The sequence below is a fragment of the Puma concolor genome, chromosome C2 (genome assembly GCF_028749965.1).
Source record: "Puma concolor isolate L17-30 chromosome C2, mPumCon1.1.hap2, whole genome shotgun sequence".
Taxonomy (NCBI): domain Eukaryota; kingdom Metazoa; phylum Chordata; class Mammalia; order Carnivora; family Felidae; genus Puma; species Puma concolor.
In genome coordinates, this window is record NC_141675.1 from 66,166,249 (window position 1) to 66,185,436 (window position 19,188).

The following is a 19,188-nucleotide window of genomic DNA, read 5'->3' on the forward strand; positions in this document are numbered from 1 at the left end:
GAGATTGTTTTGCTTCTTGTTGTAGGTCTGTATTGCTATATACTTCCCTCTTTGGACCATTTTTGCTGCATCCCAAAGATTTTAGACTGCTGCATTTTCATTTCATTTGTTTCATTTATTTTTAAAGTTTCTTCTTTGATTTCCTGGTTGACCCATTCACTGTTTAGTAGCATGTTTTTTAACCTCCATGTATTTGCGGTCTTTCCAATTTTTTTTCTAGTGGTCAGAGAAGGTGCATGGTATGATTTCAATCTTTTTGTAATTGTTGAGGCCTGATTTGTGACCATATATGTGATCTATTCTGGAGAATATCCCATGTGCACTTGAAAAGAATGTATATTCTGCTATTTTGTGACGGAATGTTCTGAGTATATTTGTTACATCCATCTGATCCAGTTTTTTTTTAGTCTGGGAAACTCTTGATCTCTCCTTCTAAGTTCTGAATGATAACTTTGCTGGATAGAGTATTCTTGGCTATAGATTTTTCCCATTCAGCACTTTGAATATATCATGCTACTCCCTTCCAACTTGCCAACTTTCTGTTCAGGAATCTCTAGCTAGCCTTATGGGTTTTCCCTGGTAAGTTGAGGGCTTCTTTCGTTTTGCTGCTCTTAAGATTTTTCCTATGTCACTATATTTTGCAAGTTTAGTTGCAATATGTCTTTGTGTTGGCCTCCTTTTGTTGATTTTGGTGGGAGTTCTTTGTGCCTCCTGGATCTGGATGTCTGTTTCCTTTCCTAAATTAGGGAAGTTTTCTGATATTATTTCTTCAAATAAATCCCCCCCCCCCTTTTCTCTCTCTTCTTCTGGGAATCCTATGATACAAATGTTATTATATTTGATGGAGTTACTGAGTTCCCTAAATCTATTTTTGTGCTGCATAATTCTCTCTTTTGTTCACCTTCATTATTTTCTATTATTTTGTCTTCTAGGTCACTGATTCATTCCTCTGCTTCTTTCAGTCTGCTGTTCATTGCATCAAGCCTGTTTCCAATCTCATTTATTGCATTTTTCGTCTCTGATTCTTTTTAAACTTATCTCCGTGGTAAGGGTGTCACTGATGTCTTCTTTTCTCAAGCCCAGTGAGTATCCTTATGATTGCTGCTTTAAATTCTCAATTAGGCATGTTACTTGTATCTTTTTCACTTAGATCTCTGGCCATGCCTTCATCTTGTTCTTTCATTTGGGATAAATTCCTCCATCCTGGAATTTTGTCTACATTTCTGCTTTCTTCTCTGTGTTAGAAAATCCAGTTATGTCTCCTGGTCCTGAAAGTAATAGCTTAATGAATAAAAGGTTATGTAGTGACCAGGGACTGTTGCTTCAAGGAGTGTCTCCAGTGTGTGCTGCATGTGTTCTGCTGTTGTGTTTTGGCTGATCATCTGCAGAGGCTGTTCTTGCTGTTTTTGGGCAGTGTTCAGTCCCTGGCCTGAATATGGCAAATTTAAACTAGGTGTTTTCTAGTTTGTTTCTGAAGTAAGACTTGACACCAACTCCACTAGAATTGAGGTCCTGCAGAACTCTCTGGTTGATGTGGTGTGAGTAGGGGTTTGTATTGGTTTTCTTGGTGAGGGGACTGCTGCACTGGGACTGAGGAAGTTTAACTGAGAATAGCAGTCCTGCCAGAGCACAGGGGTGGGTGTGGCTTGGTATAAGCAAGTTAGGCAGCCAGTGTCAGTGTTGTACTGCTTCTTGTAGGTGGCTCTGTGTTTATGCTAGAGGCTGGGAAGGAAAGTGGTGTCAGCCAACTCCTTTGTTCTGGAGAAGTGACTCTGTGAACTCCTGCTTCTCAGGGACTTGCTCCAAGAAGAGTGAATAATCTCCCCACCTCCAACCTCCCATATGCCTCAGGCATTCTAAAGATTGCTGTATCCCTGCTGTCTGCTCCTGGGTTATTTGCCTGCCTTCTCTCCAGGAGCAGGGCAATACCCCCCAGGCTCTACCCCAGCCAAGCCCACTGACCTTTAAAAATCCAGGCTTTAAGCCCCACTGGTTGCAAGAACTCACAAAATTCAGTCCATCTGATTTTCCAAGCCAATGGGGGGGGGGGGGCTTTGGGGAAATGTTCTCCTAGTGTGTTCTCTCTGTGCTTTTCTCTCTCTTGCCCTTCTCTGCAACCATGGTTCCCTCCTCTCCATAGCACCCATGATTCATTTCTCCCTTAAACTACATCTCCACACTTCCTACCTTTTTCAGTGTGGTCTCTTCTCTCCCTTTGGTTGCAGAGTTTGTTCTGTCAGTTTTCAGGTCAATTTCTGGGGTATTTGGATGATTTGAGAGTTATCTAGTTGTGTTCATGGGAGGAGACAAGCCTAGGTCTTCCCACTCCACTGCTACCTTCTTCTCTTTCCAAATATTTTAATGTTTTAAGCTCATATCACTTCTGAACACTTTAATTATCCTCAAAATAGTGTATATAACACCTTAAAAATTGTATTTTCATAGAAGTTTTCAAATTGTCTACTTTATGGAGTATGTGATGGGTTCAAAAAGGTATCTGAAAAATAATAATCTCCTCTATGCATATATAGTTTATTGGTAATAATAAATACCACTGAAAATAATAACAAATACCATTGGAAATGGTGGTGGTGGGATCGAAAAAAATACAAATATGATATATTTTGAGATTCAGGGAAGACTTAAATCATTTTACTTAGATTTAACAATGAGAAAACTGATTTAAAGGGAAGTTAAGTTTCTTGCAGAAGTCAAAGCTAGTAATTGATGAAGCAGAGATTCAAATCCATGCCTTTGGTTGTTTTGTTTCCTTATATTTTGCCCCAAAGGTGATTTAAATATACATTGTTTAATTTCTAAGTATTTGGAGAGATTTTCTAGATATCTTACTATTAATGATTTCTGATATAATAATTACATTAACCATATTCCATTGTAGTTAGGGAACAAGCTCTGTCAGATTTCACATTTTTAAAATTTTACAGTCTTATTTTTATCTCTAGTAATGCTCCTTTTCTTAATTTCTACCTTGTCTGATATTAATATAGACAAACCTGACATAAAAACAAGTTTTTATGTTTACTGTATAAGTAGATCATTTTTCTCCCTTTTATTTCCAACCTATATATTTTTTGTAGACAGTATATAGTTAAATCTTGTGATTTAATCCAGACTGGCAATCTCTACCTTTTAATTGGAAAGTTTAGTTAATGTACATTTAATGTAATTATTAATATAGTTTGGTTCAACTCTACCATCTTGCTATTATCTTCCAGTATTCCATCCATTATTTGTTCCTCTCTTTCACCTTTCTGACTTATATTTAGTTAATTGAATCTTTAGTATATAATTTTAAGTCCATTATTGACTTGCTAGCTATACTTTTTCTATCTTTTAATGGCTACTGTAGGGATTATAACATGAAACCTTAATTTAACACAGACTACTTAGAGTTAATATTGTACTATGTTATGTAAAAGTCTTAGTAGTAAAATGACATTTGTACTCCCTCCCACAGGCCTTTGTGGTATTGTAGTCAAATATTTCACATCAAAATATGTAATCTTATTATTTATGGTTTTTCTTTCATCAGTTTTAAAGTTAGTCCATTGTATTCTGGCCTCTATTATTTCTGATTAAAAGTCATCTATTACTTGTATCACTGTTCTGTAGTATGTAATGTATTATTTTCTTTTGGCTGCCTTTAATATTTTCTCTCCATGTTGGATTTTCAAGAATTTGATTATGATGTTCTTAGATCTGGTTCTTTTTGTTTTTATCCTGGTTGGGGCTAACTGAATACTCCTATTTTTTCACAAAATTTGGAAAATTTTCAGGAACTACTTTAATGTCCGATTCCCTCTTTCCTTTCCCTTTGAGACTTCAGTTACATGTATTCTAGATTTCCTGCTATTGTACCTGAGGACAGGTCACTGAAGTATTGGTTAATTTTTTAAAATCTCTTTTCTCTCCATTCTTCATATTGGGTAATTTCTATAATTTGTCTTCAATCTTTAGCAGTCTCCAAAGTTCAATCGGTACATTTCAAAATTTCAGATATTTTATTAATCTGTGTTAAAATCTCCATTTAGTTATTTTCTTAGTTTTTATTTTTCTGTGGAGATTCTCATCTCTCCAGTTATTATTACCATTGTATCTCAAGGGCCTTGGACCTATATTTCACAGCTCTTTAAAGTCTTTCTCTACCAATTCCAACATTTGGGGCAGCTCAGGGTCTGTTTCTATGACTTTTTCTTTTCTTAAGTATGAGTCTTATTTAACTACTTCTTTGCATGTGTATTAATTTTTAATTTTATGCTGGACATTCTGGATGAAACTGTGTAAGGAATCAGATTATGCATCATCCCTGCAAATTTGTTGATTTCTTTTTTCCCCTATCAAGTAATTAAATGGTGTATACATTTTTTCTTGTCATGCTTAGCTTTAGTCTTTGTTAGGGCAGGTCTATTTTGGTTTTAAGCTTAATCCTAATGTGTGGTCCTTTCTAGAGGCCACGATCCTTACTCTTAAACATGGCCTTTCTGGGGTCTCAACTGAATGACTGAGGTACTCATTGAGGTCTTTTCATTTGGACACTCCACCATATCCCATCACTGCAGGTCCTCTCATATTTCCATTTAGCACTTAGTCTTGCAGCAGGGAATCTCTGCTACATGGAGCCTCACTCCTCACATTGGCTAAGAACCTATAATAAATCCTCATGCAGACTTCTACCCCATCTCCTCACACAGCTCCCTCTTCTTAGGCCACTTACCCTATAAATTATAGCTTTTCCTTTTTCAGTCTAGTATTCTCATCTCTGCCTCCTCAGCTCAGTGAGACAACAATTTAACTTGTTATCCATCTCTCCGAATTAGGGCAGGAAAATAACCCTCACAAAAAACTGAGAAAATTGTGGGGCTCACCATGTGTATTTCCCTTCTCGCAAGGATCATAGTCCTGCTGTGACCATTGTCCATTACCTGAAAACAGTTGCCTAATATATTTTGTCCAGTTTTATAGTTGTTTACAGTGGAAAAATAGGTCCATTACCAGTAACTCTGTCATGGATGGAATAAAAAAAATTCATGGATTTATATTTAATTTTCACAAAACTTTATTTTCACAAAACTTTGTGAAATAATATTTGTGAAGTAGGTACTATTATTATAATCTAACTTCATAGAGAATTAAACTCAGGCTAACTAATGAGTGGGGGAGTCAGAATTTGAACCTAGGCAGTCATATTCCAGACTCTTCTCCGATTCAATATACCATACTGCCTCTGTAACATGAAATTATGTTTATTTCCTTCATAGCATTTATCACATTTTTTCTCATGTATTTATTAATATTCATTTGTTTTTCACACTTTGACATTTCTTCTAATGTGTATAAATACCATACATTTCCTGTTACAACTGCTTCCCCACTTGCATAGCACAGGGTATTAGTAGGCATTCAATAAATATTTGTTGAATGAATGAATGAATGAATGTAGATGCCACCATTATAAAAAAAATTGAAAATCAGATCTTTTGTACATATTTGGTATTTTAGATTTCATCTTGCTTGCTACCTTGTGGCATCAAAATTCTGCAACGAAAACAAACAAACAAGAATCTACAGGTGAGAAACACGCAAAAAAGTGGCATGCATCATTAAAATCTTTACAATTATATACATCAAAATGTAATTATATGATAGAAAAAGAGTTATAGCACAATTTCTACTCTTGTTGAGAGTAGAAATCAATCTTAGGAATATTCAAAACACTTCCTGATAAACAATGGCACTAATTTGATGAGGTAAGCACAGAATTGATATGTTTCGTGAATCTAGGCATCACTTTTGGTTGAAATAAAAATACCATGGTATACATATCTGCCACTTTGGACGTGTTATTAGGAAAAAAATATTAATAATTGTTTCTAGAGCCTTTATATCACTTAGTTTCATATTTTAAATATCAATACACATCTGATTAATTTCAAAATGTATCTTTGTTGAACTTAAAACCATAAAGTTATGGTTCCTGTAGTCTTCCACATGACAAAACAATATGCATTTAGTTTTATCAGAAGCAAAACTACATGATGGTTTTTAAGCTAATTTTTGTGCTAACAAATCTCCTAAAGATATGCAGTAGACCTCACATTTACATAAAATTAAAGAAAGAATGCTTTAGCAAATGCAAATAAATGCAAAAAAGGAATATTTTAATTTTGATTCATGATTAGTATCAACCATCACAATATGGTAATAATACAAAAGCAAAGTTCTGCATTCATTGTATAATTAATGATTGTAAGCTATTTCTAGATTGAGAATTCTGATTAATTAATTTATTTTGAGAAATATATTTATTGATTATATATCAGTCTGTGTTTTAAAATCTGAGATCTTTAAAAACACTTTAATATTAGAATCATATGCACTGGCTTCTGCAGTTCTGCAGTATGCAGAACTGCCCAGTAAAATGATTTATTTCACTCAGTGCATTATTAATTGTATGAATTGACTGTTTAACCTTTATTGATTTGCATTTCTTATTTAATGTTCAACTTAGAAACAGAAGCAAAAGTTCTTATACTATAGAAAAAAAAGATAAAAGTTAATCTGAGTGTAATTGGTAAGATCATTTTACTATTCACCATTAAATATCCTCAGCAATTTTTAAGTCTTCAAAGAGTTCTCTTAGTTTTAAAACAAAAATTGCTAAATCTCAACAGTGAAATTATTGAAGTTTATCTTTGCATTGTTAGGACCTGTAGCATTTTATTGTTTCTTATATTTGGATCACAGTGCAATTTTACATTTATGTTCATCACTTATTTTTATAACACTGAGTTGATTTTTTATGTGATCATGCCATTTGGAACTCTTTTATTATTAAAAATGATTTAGGGGCACCTGGGTGGCTCAGTCAGTTAAGCTTCTTTGACTTTGGCTCAGGTCATGATCTTGCAGTTCATGGGTTCGAGCCCTGCATTGTGCTCCGTGCTGACAGCTCAAGGCTGGAGCCTGCTTCAGATTCTGTGTCTCCCTATGTCTCTGCCCCTCCCCTGCTCACACTCTGTATCTGTCTCTGTCTCTGTCACTCTCCCTCAAAAATAAATAAACTTTAAAAAATGATTTAAAAATCCATCAAACCCATTCTGATATCCAGGAGATATTTTTCTTAAAATGTTGGCCATGCTGGTGGCCCTCTTTATGTGTGGTGAAAACCATGGAGAAGGTGATAAATAGTTACTTTCTGTGCATCTTCATTTATTATTGTTTACATATGCCTATAGATTTTCCGGGTCAGTTCCAATTTCAGATATTTTTCCTCTTGTAATTACAAGTCACCCAAGTAGCCCAGGAATTCCAATATTTTGACATACTGAAATATATGTTACATTTCCAATATTGATCCTTTCAAATGGAAATGGAATAAAATTATTTGACAGACTGCATGTCCCAATATTGGGTTTGGAAACTATGGATACATAAAATGCTTCCAGAAAGTATTGGGTTGAATTTTCTTTTGGTGTCAAAGAGACTCTGCCTTGAGGTTCTGTAGTTGACTTAAGCAGGGAAATTTCTTTCAAGCAGGTTATCTTGTGGATTTTAAAGTGATTTTGTTGTCTGCAGGTCTTTGATGGCAAGGGTAAGCTTACAGATTTGAGATTTCCTTATGACTGTGAGGAATCTTGGGGAGATCTTTTAAATCCTCATGGATGTGGAGCCATAAATAATGTTTCCTATGCTGGCAGATCTCCCACTTACAAGATGGGTCTTAATATAACTGATAGTTAGGTTTCCTAGTGGTTATTAACAAGACAGGCATTATCTTCTCATGTTGATAGTGATTTGTTATTTGTATCCAAAAGAAGTGCAGAATGTGTGAGACCAGAGAATGAATAAGACAAGAAGTTCTAGGTAAATTGCTCAAAGTTAGGCAAGGAAGGGAGGAGGCATCATAATTCTAAGCAAACAGCTATTTGAAAAGCATAACATAATCACTTTAGCTTTGCTGTATATTAAACTATTACCCATGGTAAGAGTAAGGCATTTAGGAAACAGGACATATGAGAGGTACATGTTTACAGAAGAAAAAGAGGCCTGGGGGATTCTGGGAAGCCACAAGATAACATAATGATCCAGAGTTCTGAAGAAGGATAGACCTATAAAAAGAAATCTTTAAGGACAACGATAAAAAGTGTTTCACACCTTTTGGCAGCTGTCACACCTACCCTTGCAAAGCATCCTTTGAATCAGACATCCTATCATCAAATAAACCATGTACTGTCAACTCTTTGCTTATGGTTTAGTCTGAATTTCCTTCCACCATTTTCCATATCTTGTGCATTTTTGGAAATCCTTCTCATCCTTCTGATCCCTCACTTACCTTATTCACTCCTTCCTCTCTTCCTGTAGTAATTTGCTACTCCAGATATCTGCCTTTTTATTTTGCCCTGCATTATGTGTAGTTGTGTGTTTATTTCTTCCATTAGGGTTTAAGATGCCCTTTGTCCTCTTTATCATTATCTAGTTTAAAATAAATCAAGTACTAAAGAAATGTTTTTTGTTTTGTCTTTAAATTTAAATGAAATGGAAGTTGATAATACAAGCTCACATAGTGCCCTTTGCTTGCATGAACAGCGTTTACTTGTAGCCATTAATACTTCATTTTACCTGTGTGCATGATTCAGGGCAAGGTCGGGTTTCCTCATGCGTAGATAGCATGTAACAAGCTTTGTCTCAATGAAACTTGCCACACTTGCTATATCTTCAGCAGATGCTTCAAATGGTTTTCCCAGAGCTGCCCCTTTGCTACAAAGCTTAAAATTAAAAAACAAAAAAAAAAAACAAAAAAAAAATTTAAATTTCCTGATAATCTTGGCATATAATTGATCTTTTATATAAGCAAAACACATATATGTATGCATACTTTTTCCAAAATATCAGTTAAATATTAATTTTTTGATTATAAATTAAATAAACTATTCCTATTCACTATTATGTGACTATAATATAAAATAAGTAACACATTTTACTGCAAAATGCTTCCTGTAAAACATTTTAAAAGAATGATATATTTTAAGAGGATGCCATTTGCTGAGAATGTCTTTAAAAATAAAGCATATAATAAGCAAAGATATTAACAGAAAACCAGGTATAAATCATATTAAATACCAGTACTTTTATGAAAACCCAGCAGAGCAATGATCTAGCACACTATCAAGTCTGATTTAATATAATAAGGGGTATCAGAAGTAAACTCCTAGGAACCATTAACGTGATCGGTGATTAATTTGAGTCTGAATCATATTCTCTAAGATGTTATTGAAAGAAAAGAAGTGAAAATTTATTAGAATTTATTGGCAGAGACCACAGTATCTGAAAAACATGGCAAGAATGTGGAATTCTTAATAAAAATTCCAGGAAGTCAGTAGTTTCTGGGCACCACAGATAAACTGCAGATGAAGAAAATAATTAATTTTTTAGGAGAACCCCAAACATTAAGAAGTGTAAATAATATGACAACGATAGATTGGCACTTGTTTTCCCCTCAGAGTTTTCTACTGTTCTTTGGAATTAAGGCTGATGGGGAAGAAGAAACCCCACTTTCTGTTTAGTGACCTTATTCAGAATAATTGCTTTTTTGCTCTTTTCTATTTCCATCTGACCATATACTGGGTAAAATTGTCTCATGAGGGATAGTAATATTTGGAATTAATATCTGTTTATAAATACCTTAATATAGAATTTCTTATATTCTAAAAACTGTTTAAATGATATAGTTTAAACTAATTTTTCTTTTATAGATTAAGTCAACACTGGCTTATCATTTACATTAACATTATGGTCAACTATTTTTTAAAGTGAAATTTGTGGGGCGCCTGGGTGGCTCAGTCGGTTAAGCGTCCAACTTCAGCTCAGGTCACGATCTCGCAGTCCGTGAGTTCAAGCCCCGCGTCAGGCTCTGGGCTGATGGCTCAGAGCCTGGAGCCTGCTTCTGATTCTGTGTCTCCCTCTCTCTCTGCCCCTCCCCCGTTCATGCTCTGTCTCTCTCTGTCCCAAAAATAAATAAAAAACGTTAAAAAAAAAATAAAGTGAAGTTTGTTTGAGAATGGCTATATTCTGTTCTAAAATGTATTTCTCTTAATTTTATCCAAAAGCTATAAGCTTAAATAAAATCTAGAGTCTAGATGTTTAATATCACTAGTTTGAATTGATAGTTACCTGATACGATTGTCTTTTGTCTGGATATCCTGTCAATTGTGAGAATTCATATTATTTAAAAGTTTTTTCCTATCTGGTGAAAACTGTTACTTCATTTATTTGGTCAATAAATATTTATTAAATCTAATACTAATTGCCAGACAAATATTACCACCTTTATATTTTAATTTGCATTAGACAGGTCTTTTTAAAATGAGTTTTGGGGTCCCTCAGTGGCTCAGTCAGTTGAGAGTAGGGCTCTTGATTTCGGCTCAGGTCATGATCCTAGAGTCATGGGATGGAGTCCCACATTGGGCTCCACACTGAGCATATAGCCTGCTTAAGATGCTCTGTGTGTCTCTCTCTCACCCTCTGCTCCCCTCCCCCCCCCACCACCTTTCTGTCTCTCAAATAAATAAAAATTAAAAAAAGATAAAGTGAATTTTGGCTGGTTTTAGCTCTGTGTAAATTCCTATTTTTTTAAATCCCTTGCCTATTTCCATTGACATGTTAATCTCTTATTTATTATAAGAGCTCTTTAGACATATAAGCTATTATCCCTTTTCCTGTAAAAACTATGTATACATGATCAAATATAAGCGTCTTTCCTTCAAATTATCTTTTAGAGGGGCACCTGGGTGGCTCAGTTGTTTAAGCATCCGACTTCGACTCAGGTCATGATCTCACAGTTTGTGAGTTCGAGCCCCGCGTCAGGTTCTGTGCTGACAGCTCAGAGCCTGAAGCCTGCTTCGGATTCTGTGTTTTCCTCTCTCTTTCTGCCCCTTCCCCATTCACGCTCTCTCTCTCTCTCTCTCAAAAATAAATAAACATTAAAAATTAAGAAAAAACAAATTATCTTTTAGAAAAATAGACAAATTTAACTCATGTTCTTAAAAGGATTCTCAAAGTACATACTATAAAACCTTTTTCTCAATTATTTTAGAAGAAAAAAAGGAAAGACGATTTGTGGATGACCTTAGTTTCGATGTTTTATAAAGATCACCCGATTAATTGGTAATAAAAGAGACAAAACATTTAACACTGATTTAGTAACTATTCCTGAGTCTGACCCTCACAAATGTCAAGGTGGTTATAAACACATCTTGAAATATACTTTAAGCACTGTAGTTTGAACATAGCAGCTTGGGATAGCATCTCCCTTCTGCCAATCTGATCCTTTAGGACCTAGAAATACCTACACGGACAATCTTCCAGGGGAAAAAAAGATTTTTGAATGGAATAGCTCTTCATAAAGCCCAAATCAGTAGAAAATGAAGTGAGTAAAAATTGTGTAGTTTTGTTAGTATATCAAAGCATTAAAATTCTAGACCTTCTTCATTAACTTTATCTTCTAAATGAAATCAGCACTTTTTTCAAGTCTCAAATACCCAAACCTCCTGAATTCCTCATATAAAATCTTACACATATAAAACAATAAGCAAACAAGTCACCCATTGAGTGCATCTTCCTGTCTGTGTTCCTCTCTGATGTGATGGAGCAGATAAGCCTCCTTTCTCAGGCAAACTTTTTTTTTTTTTGATAGAGTGGAGAGTGTGGGGTGGGAGGGGCAAAGGGAGAGAGAGAGAGAGAGAGAGAGAAGAGAGAGAGAATCTCAAGCAGGCTTCACACCCAGCAAGGAGCCTGCTGCAGACTGCTATCTTGGGACTGTGAGATCATGAACTGAGCTGAAATCAAGAGTCACCCAGCTGAGCTGAAATCTGACAGCCACCCAGATGCCCCCTCAGGCAAACTTTTTGTGGGATGAAGGTGTGGGCTGTTCAGGGAGTAGTTACAGGATGACCTCAATGAGGATATTCAGATCTTACATGGCAAAAAATAGACCTTCAGACTATTAAAGGCTTTTTCTACAAACGCTGAAAGTGAAGAATAAATGTTGTTAGGAGATCAGTCTTCTAACAACAGTGATATTCTCTACTTCTATAAAATTGAAGGCCAGAATAAGAATGAAAATGATCAACCTTTAGACTTATTTGAAATAAGCCTTGCAATTAGGCAAATTGTTATCAAATATGCTGAAATTAAAGGTAGGATTATAGGTAAATGTAGACAAAAGTTTGGCATCAGTATTGCTTAAAAATTCCAGATATTTTACTGAATTTTTAAATTTATATGCAGACATTTGTACAGACTTTATTTCTCTAGAAGATAAAGGACTTTAGTGTGGTATGAGTTGAATGCAGGAAAAGTGACTTTGTTCAACTAATATTTGCCTGAAATTATATACGTAAGTCTTTGGTAAAATAAGTCATGAACACAACAGAATAAAAACTTTTAGACTATTGGATAATACATCAGTGAGGAGACTTTGAACTGGGAATTATTATTATTGGGTATTAATTTTTTGTTTCCAAAGGAAGACTAAAATATTTTTCAATGAAGCATGGACAAATTAAAAGAATATTATTTAAGGGAAAATACAATGAAAAATCCTATGGGTATAGTTATTGTTCTGATGAGAAGCTAAATATTAAAATTTCAGTAGTAAATTAGAATCATGGGTTCAAATTTTAATAAGAATATACATATTTATAAAATATATATGATAATTTTCTGAAAACAAGATAATACTTTGGAGTTATAAAACATTTTTTCTAAAATATCTCAAGGTTCTCTTAAGAAATAAATATCAAAATTGTTTTCAGAAATTTTGTCATAAAGAAATTTCAAGGTTTGTTTAAAAATACAGATAAAAATTGGGGTGCTTAGGTGGTTCAGTCGGTTAAGCGTCTGACTTCGGCTCAGGTCATGATCTCATGGTTCGTGGGTTCAAGCTCCGCATCGGGCTCTGTGCTGACAGCTCGGAGTCTGGAGCCTGCTTTGGCTTCTGTGTCTCCCTCTCTCTCCACCCCTCCCCTGCTCCTGCTGTCTCTCTCTGTCTCTCAAAATCAAATAAATGTTAACACACACACACACACACACACACACACACACACAACCTATAAAAATAACACAAATCCCCATAAGAGCAGAAATAGCCAATATTAAATATTATATTGTGGGTCTTATTCTTAAAATGCAACCATGTATTTTTTTTTTAATTTAAGATCAGCATTATCAAGACTAATATTGTTAATAGGGTTCTCCCCCTTTTAGGATATTATATGATGAGTGCTTGCCCACTATATTTCTGAAACATAATTTTGAGTGATTCCTGAAGATCTAGGGAAGAATAAGAAATTTGAAAAATATGCATTATTTTAGTTAACAAATATCCACAAATAAGAGTATATGTCATCCATCCAATAAATAATTTTCAAGGTTTTTATATTGTTTTTGGAGTTACAAAAACATCTAAAGATAGACAATAATTTATCCATAACTCTATCACAATGTGTAATTGCCATTAATTTTTGATATATTTCTTTCTTTTTTAATGTTTATTCACTTTTGAGAGAGAGAGAGAGAAAATGAGCAGGAGAGGGTCAGAAAGAGAGGGAGACCAAGAATCCGAAGCAGACCACAAAACCCAACGCAGGGCTCAAACCCTCAAACCGTAAGATCACGACCTGAGCCAAAGTCAGACACTCAATTGATTGAGCCACCCAGACGCTCCCCCCTACCTTTTTCTTTTAATGTTTGGCATATTTCTAATATCCCTGATAATCACAGGTGTAAATATCCTCAACAAAACATTAGCAAACCAAATTCAATAATACATGAAAAGGATCATATACCTTCGATTACGTGGGATTTATTCCAGGGATGCAAGGATGGTTCAACATATACAATCATTGTGATATATCACATTAATAAAATGAAGAATTAAAAATCACATTACCATCTTAATAGATGCAGAAAAGGTATCTGACAAAATTCAATATCCGTATATGATAAAAACTCAACAAAATGAGTATGGAGGAAATGTACTTCAACATACTCAAGCACGCAGCTAACATACTCAATGATGAAAAGCTGAAAGCTTTAAAATGAAAGCCATGAAGAGTAAAATCTTGCCATTTGTAACATAGATAAATCTTGAAGGTATTATACTAAGTGAAATAAGAAAGGCCGACAAAGACAAAAACTGTATTGTCTCACTTGAATGTGAAACCTCAAAATCACAAAAAATGAACAACAACAACCAAAACCAAGGTAATATATATACAGAGAACAGATTGGTGGTTGCCAGATGTGGGAGGCAGGATGTGGGCAAGTGGCTAAAAGGAATCAAAAGGTACAAACTTCTAGTTACAAAATAAATAACTTTATGGAGGTGTAATGTACAGCATGGTGACAATAGTTAGTAATATTATTGCAAATATGAAAGTTGTGAAGAAGGTAAATCTTAAAAGTTCTCATCACAAGAAAAAAATTTGTAACTATGTCTGGTGATGGATATTAACTAGACTTACTGTGGTGATCATTTTACAATATATAAAAATATCAAATCATTGTATCACCTGAAATCATCAAATCACCTACAACTAACATAATATTGTATGTCAATTATACTTCAATAATTAAAAAAACATTGAAAAAATTTGTTTTGGCATTTTTCTTTCCATAATTTTCATGTTTTTTTATCATGATAAATTATATACTGTATATAATTTTGTACCCTTTTTTCATATGCTTTGCTTCTTTTTATATGTTGTCAATGAAAAAACCAAAACATATTTAAAATATACTCATGTAAAAATTATGGTTGGGTATTTCAATATCCCCCTATAAGCAAATACTAAAAATACTCTAAAGAAAATCACCAAGGACACAGAAGATCTGAACAACACCACCTAATCACAGCAGAATACATATTTTTCTTAAGCACCCATGTAAAAGTCACCTATACAGACTATATTGTGGGGCATAAAACAAACCTCAACATAATTGAAAACACTGAAATCATTCAGAATATATATTTTTGGACCGTAATGGAATCAAAACTCATCAATAGAAAAAAAAAATCCACTTTGAAAGTGGGCAAAAAACATGGATAGACATTTCACCAAGAAGGACATACAGATGACAAATAAACATATACAAGATATTTGACAGTTTACTGTTCACCATCATTAATCATTAGAGAACTGCAAATTAAAACTGCCAATTATAACTACAGAATGTATAAAATAAAAAATAGTAATGATACCAAAAGCTGAGAAAGCTGAGAAACGAGATCATTCACACTCTGATGACAGAAATGTAAAATGGTACAGCTACTTGAAAAAACAATACGGCAGTTTATTTTTTTCTTTAAAAAATTTTTTTTCATGTTTATTTAATTAGTTTGAGAGAGAGAGAGAGAATGTGCACATGTGTGCACAGGCAGGCGAGGGGCAGAGAGAGAGACAGAGAGAGAGAGAGAGACAGAGAGAGAAATCCCAAGCCAGCTTCGTGCTGTCAGTGCAGAGCCAATCACACAAAGTGAGATCATGACCTGAGCTGAAACCAAGAGGCTGATGCTTAACCAACTGAGCCACCCAGGTGCCCCCAATATGGCAGTTTCTAAATAAACATGCAACTACTATACAGCTCAATAATTGCACTCCTGGGCACTTATCCTAGAGAAATTAATGTTCACAAAAATCCATACATGAATGTTTACAGAACTTAATTCATATCAGCCCCAAACTGCAAGTACCCTAGATGTTCTTCAATGGGTCAATGATTTAACTGTGGTACATACATACGATGGATGAATGGATACTATTTTGCAATAAGAAGAAAAAAGAGTGATACAACAACTTAAATGAATTACTAGAGAATTATGCTGAATGAAAAAAAGCCAACCCCAAAGGGTTACATACTACATTACTATATGGCAAAATTATAGGAAAAGAGAACAGATTAATATTGTGAGGGATTAGTGGTTAGTAATGGGATGGGTGTTGCGGTTATAAAAGGTCAATAGAACAAACAGCATTATATCTTGACTTTGGTGGGCGAATACATGCATCTTACAAATCTTAAAACTGCATAGAACTAAATACACACAATACACACACATGAGTACAAGTAAAACTAGAGAAATCTTAATAATGGTAGATTGTATCAATTCTAATACTCTGGTGGTGATATTGTACTATATTTTGCAAGATCTTACCATTGAGAAAAACTGTATAAAGAATACATGGGATCTCTGAATTGTTTCTTACAACTGCATACAAATGTACAATTATCTCAAAGTAGTTTAACTAATGAATTATCATGTTAGTATTTATGTCTCTCTAATTTTTCCCTCCCCTGCCTTCTTTTTAGCACACTTATCATCATGTTTAACTGGGGTTTTGAAAGATAAATCATATCTGAGGGACTTTTCTATAGGGCTTTTTTTTCTGCATCAAATTATAGACTGATTCCTATAATGAGGAATAATAACGCATAATGAGGTTTGCTCTGAAGTTTTATTCAGAAGCCATTGTGAAAGGATGCATCAGTCCTTCCACATTCTCATCATTGTGGACTCTTCTCTGAGGACATTTGCCATGAGATGAGGGCTGTGTTTAATGACAGGAATCACAAGGGGAAGCTGGCAAGTTCTTTTGTATAATGAGCTCATTATTTATTTTTTTTCTTAATCATCTTTCAGTTTGCTAGCACCCACTTCCAAGTAGTTTTTTTCCAAGTAATTTTTTCAAGAGGGGTTATGTGAATGGTAACTTTTCTGAGCTAGTGCACAGCTGAGAATGTATTTTTGTTAACATTACACATGCAAATTAACATGGCTGAATATACATTTCTTGACACATGAAATGAATGTTTCTCTGTAAATACATAGTTCTCCATTTATATTCTTGTATTTAGCAGACAGAGAAGAAAAAACATAGCACTTTTAAAAAATGAAACCAGATATAATTTTTAAAAACTTCCTGTATTGAAATTTCTTCCTTTTCCTCAAGCATGTTGTATTTTTTCTATCTTCTTATAATTCAAAATATTGCTATCATAAGTTCAGATGTATTCTGTTCTCATCTACTTTACCTAGAAAGAGGTACGTTCTTTGTGTTTCCATACTCAGTTTTGTTTAACTTATGAAACTTTTCTTCAGTTACATCTTTGATTATTGGTCTCATCCTAACTGCTGTGTTTTCTTTCTTAAGAAAGTAATTCTTAAGTTGTGTCTTATGTCTCTACTCTCTAGGTTTTCTGATTTTTTTTTTTTTTTTTTTACCTCTCCATTCTAGGAGCATCTCAATATTGACTGCTATGTCATTGGCTTTATTTTCCTCATTATTAAATTCTACTTCTTTTTACAAAAGCAATACTAGTGATAACAAATGAAAGTATTTAAATAGTACTTAAATAATTACAAGCAATGTTCTAAGTGTTCTCCCTCTATTACCCCATTTAATAATCACAATACAAAGCACTATTTTCATGCCCATTATCTTAGTTTAGAATGCTATGATAAAATACCATAGACTGGGTGGCTTAAGTATCCAACAGTCAGCTCTCACAGTTCTTAACACTGAGAAGTCCAAGGGGCACCTGGGTGGCTTAGTCGGTTAAGCGTCCGACTTCAGCTCAGGGCACGATCTCGCGGTCCGTGAGTTCAAGCCCCGCGTCGGGCTCTGGGCTGATGGCTCAGAGCCTGGAGCCTGCTTCCGATTCTGTGTCTCCCTCTCTCTCTGCCCCTACCCCGTTCATGCTCTGTCTCTCTCTGTCTCAAAAATAAATAAACTTAAAAAAAAAAAAAAGACTGAGAAGTCCAAGATCAGGGTGCTAGTATGGTCCAGTTCTGCTGAGGCCCTCTTTCTGATCGTAGACTGGCTGACTTTTCATTGTAACCTCACATGGCAGAATGGCAGATAGCCAGAGAACTCACTGGGGTCTCTTCTGTAAGGACACTAATCCCATTAGTGAGGGCTGTACCCTCATAACCAAATCACCCCCAAAGGCTCACCTCCTAATACCATCACCTTGGGTATTAGGCTGCAACATATGAATTGTCAGGGAGGGGTGGATATAAACATTCGGTCCATAAAGCTCATTTCACAGATGAGGAAACTGAAGTTAAGAGAGTTTAAGTAATCTGCTCAGGCTACAGAATTAGTAACTGGGAGTTTTACCTAGATGTCTGGCCCTAGACTCTGTGCTTTTAATCACCATACTAGTGCTACACAATGTCATTCCATGAGCTACTGACTTATGATGAAATAGGAAAGAAACAGAGAACAAATATTCAGAAACTTTTATACCAATTCAACAGAGAAATATTATATCTGTTGAATCTCATAATAAAAAAAGTAGGTTTTGTATTTTTGTCTTATTTTTACTTCACATTTTCCTAGTAATTCATTTTTACTGTATTTAGTAAAGATCAATCCACAACTGATTGGGAGAAAAACAAAATGAAACAGAACTGGTTCTTCACCACAGATAGTGAAAAGAACTCTCTACTAAACTATTAGAAATTTAGGTAATTAAGAAGTCATAAAGAGAAAAAAAATTCAAGTTCTATTATTTAAAAAATGATTAAAAGAATAAAAATGGTTACTGTTAGATATTTGTATGGGTCTATCAGTCCTTACCCTTCAATTTACAAAAATTATATTTCTTATTATCCATATTATGTAACCTGATTTTTTGTTTCTTTCTTTGAATATATAATAGACATTAATAAATACAGATGTATATCATACTTTTTTGGATGGTGGCACAATTTTACTAGATCCCCATACAATATTTTCTCCAGTGAGAAATTTCTCTAATGGCATTGAAAGTTCTCAGAGCCATAAATAATGTACATTGAACAGCCTTGTATATACATCTTTGCCTACACATTTGATTATTTCCAAATTGTTGTATTCTGTATGTCATTATGTTTTCTTACATACTGGAACTGCTGAGTCAGGAGTATACATCACAATCCAAAAAAAAACACATTTCGATTATAAAAGTGCTCTTACGGAAAAGTTTTTAAATGTTTACTTATTTTTGAAAGAGAGAGTGAGTGGAGGAGGGACAGAGAGAGAGGGAGTCAGAGGATCTGAAGTGGGCCTTGCACTGACAGCAGTGAGCTGGATGTGGGGCTCGAACTCACAAACCATGAGATCA

The 19,188-nt window shown here is 34.5% G+C and overlaps 1 protein-coding gene across 4 annotated transcripts in view; it reads right to left on the reverse strand.

Moving 5' to 3' along the window:
* The window catches only part of SPATA16 (spermatogenesis associated 16), a 249,675-nt gene that overhangs the window by 161,120 nt on the left and 69,367 nt on the right, over window positions 1-19,188 (reverse strand). For all 4 annotated transcript variants that reach the window (XM_086674733.1, XM_086674732.1, XM_025913870.2 and 1 more), the window contains exon 3: window positions 8,641-8,786. In XM_086674733.1, the coding sequence (XP_086530859.1) occupies window positions 8,641-8,786 (146 nt within the window). The remainder of the gene's footprint in view (window positions 1-8,640; window positions 8,787-19,188) is intronic.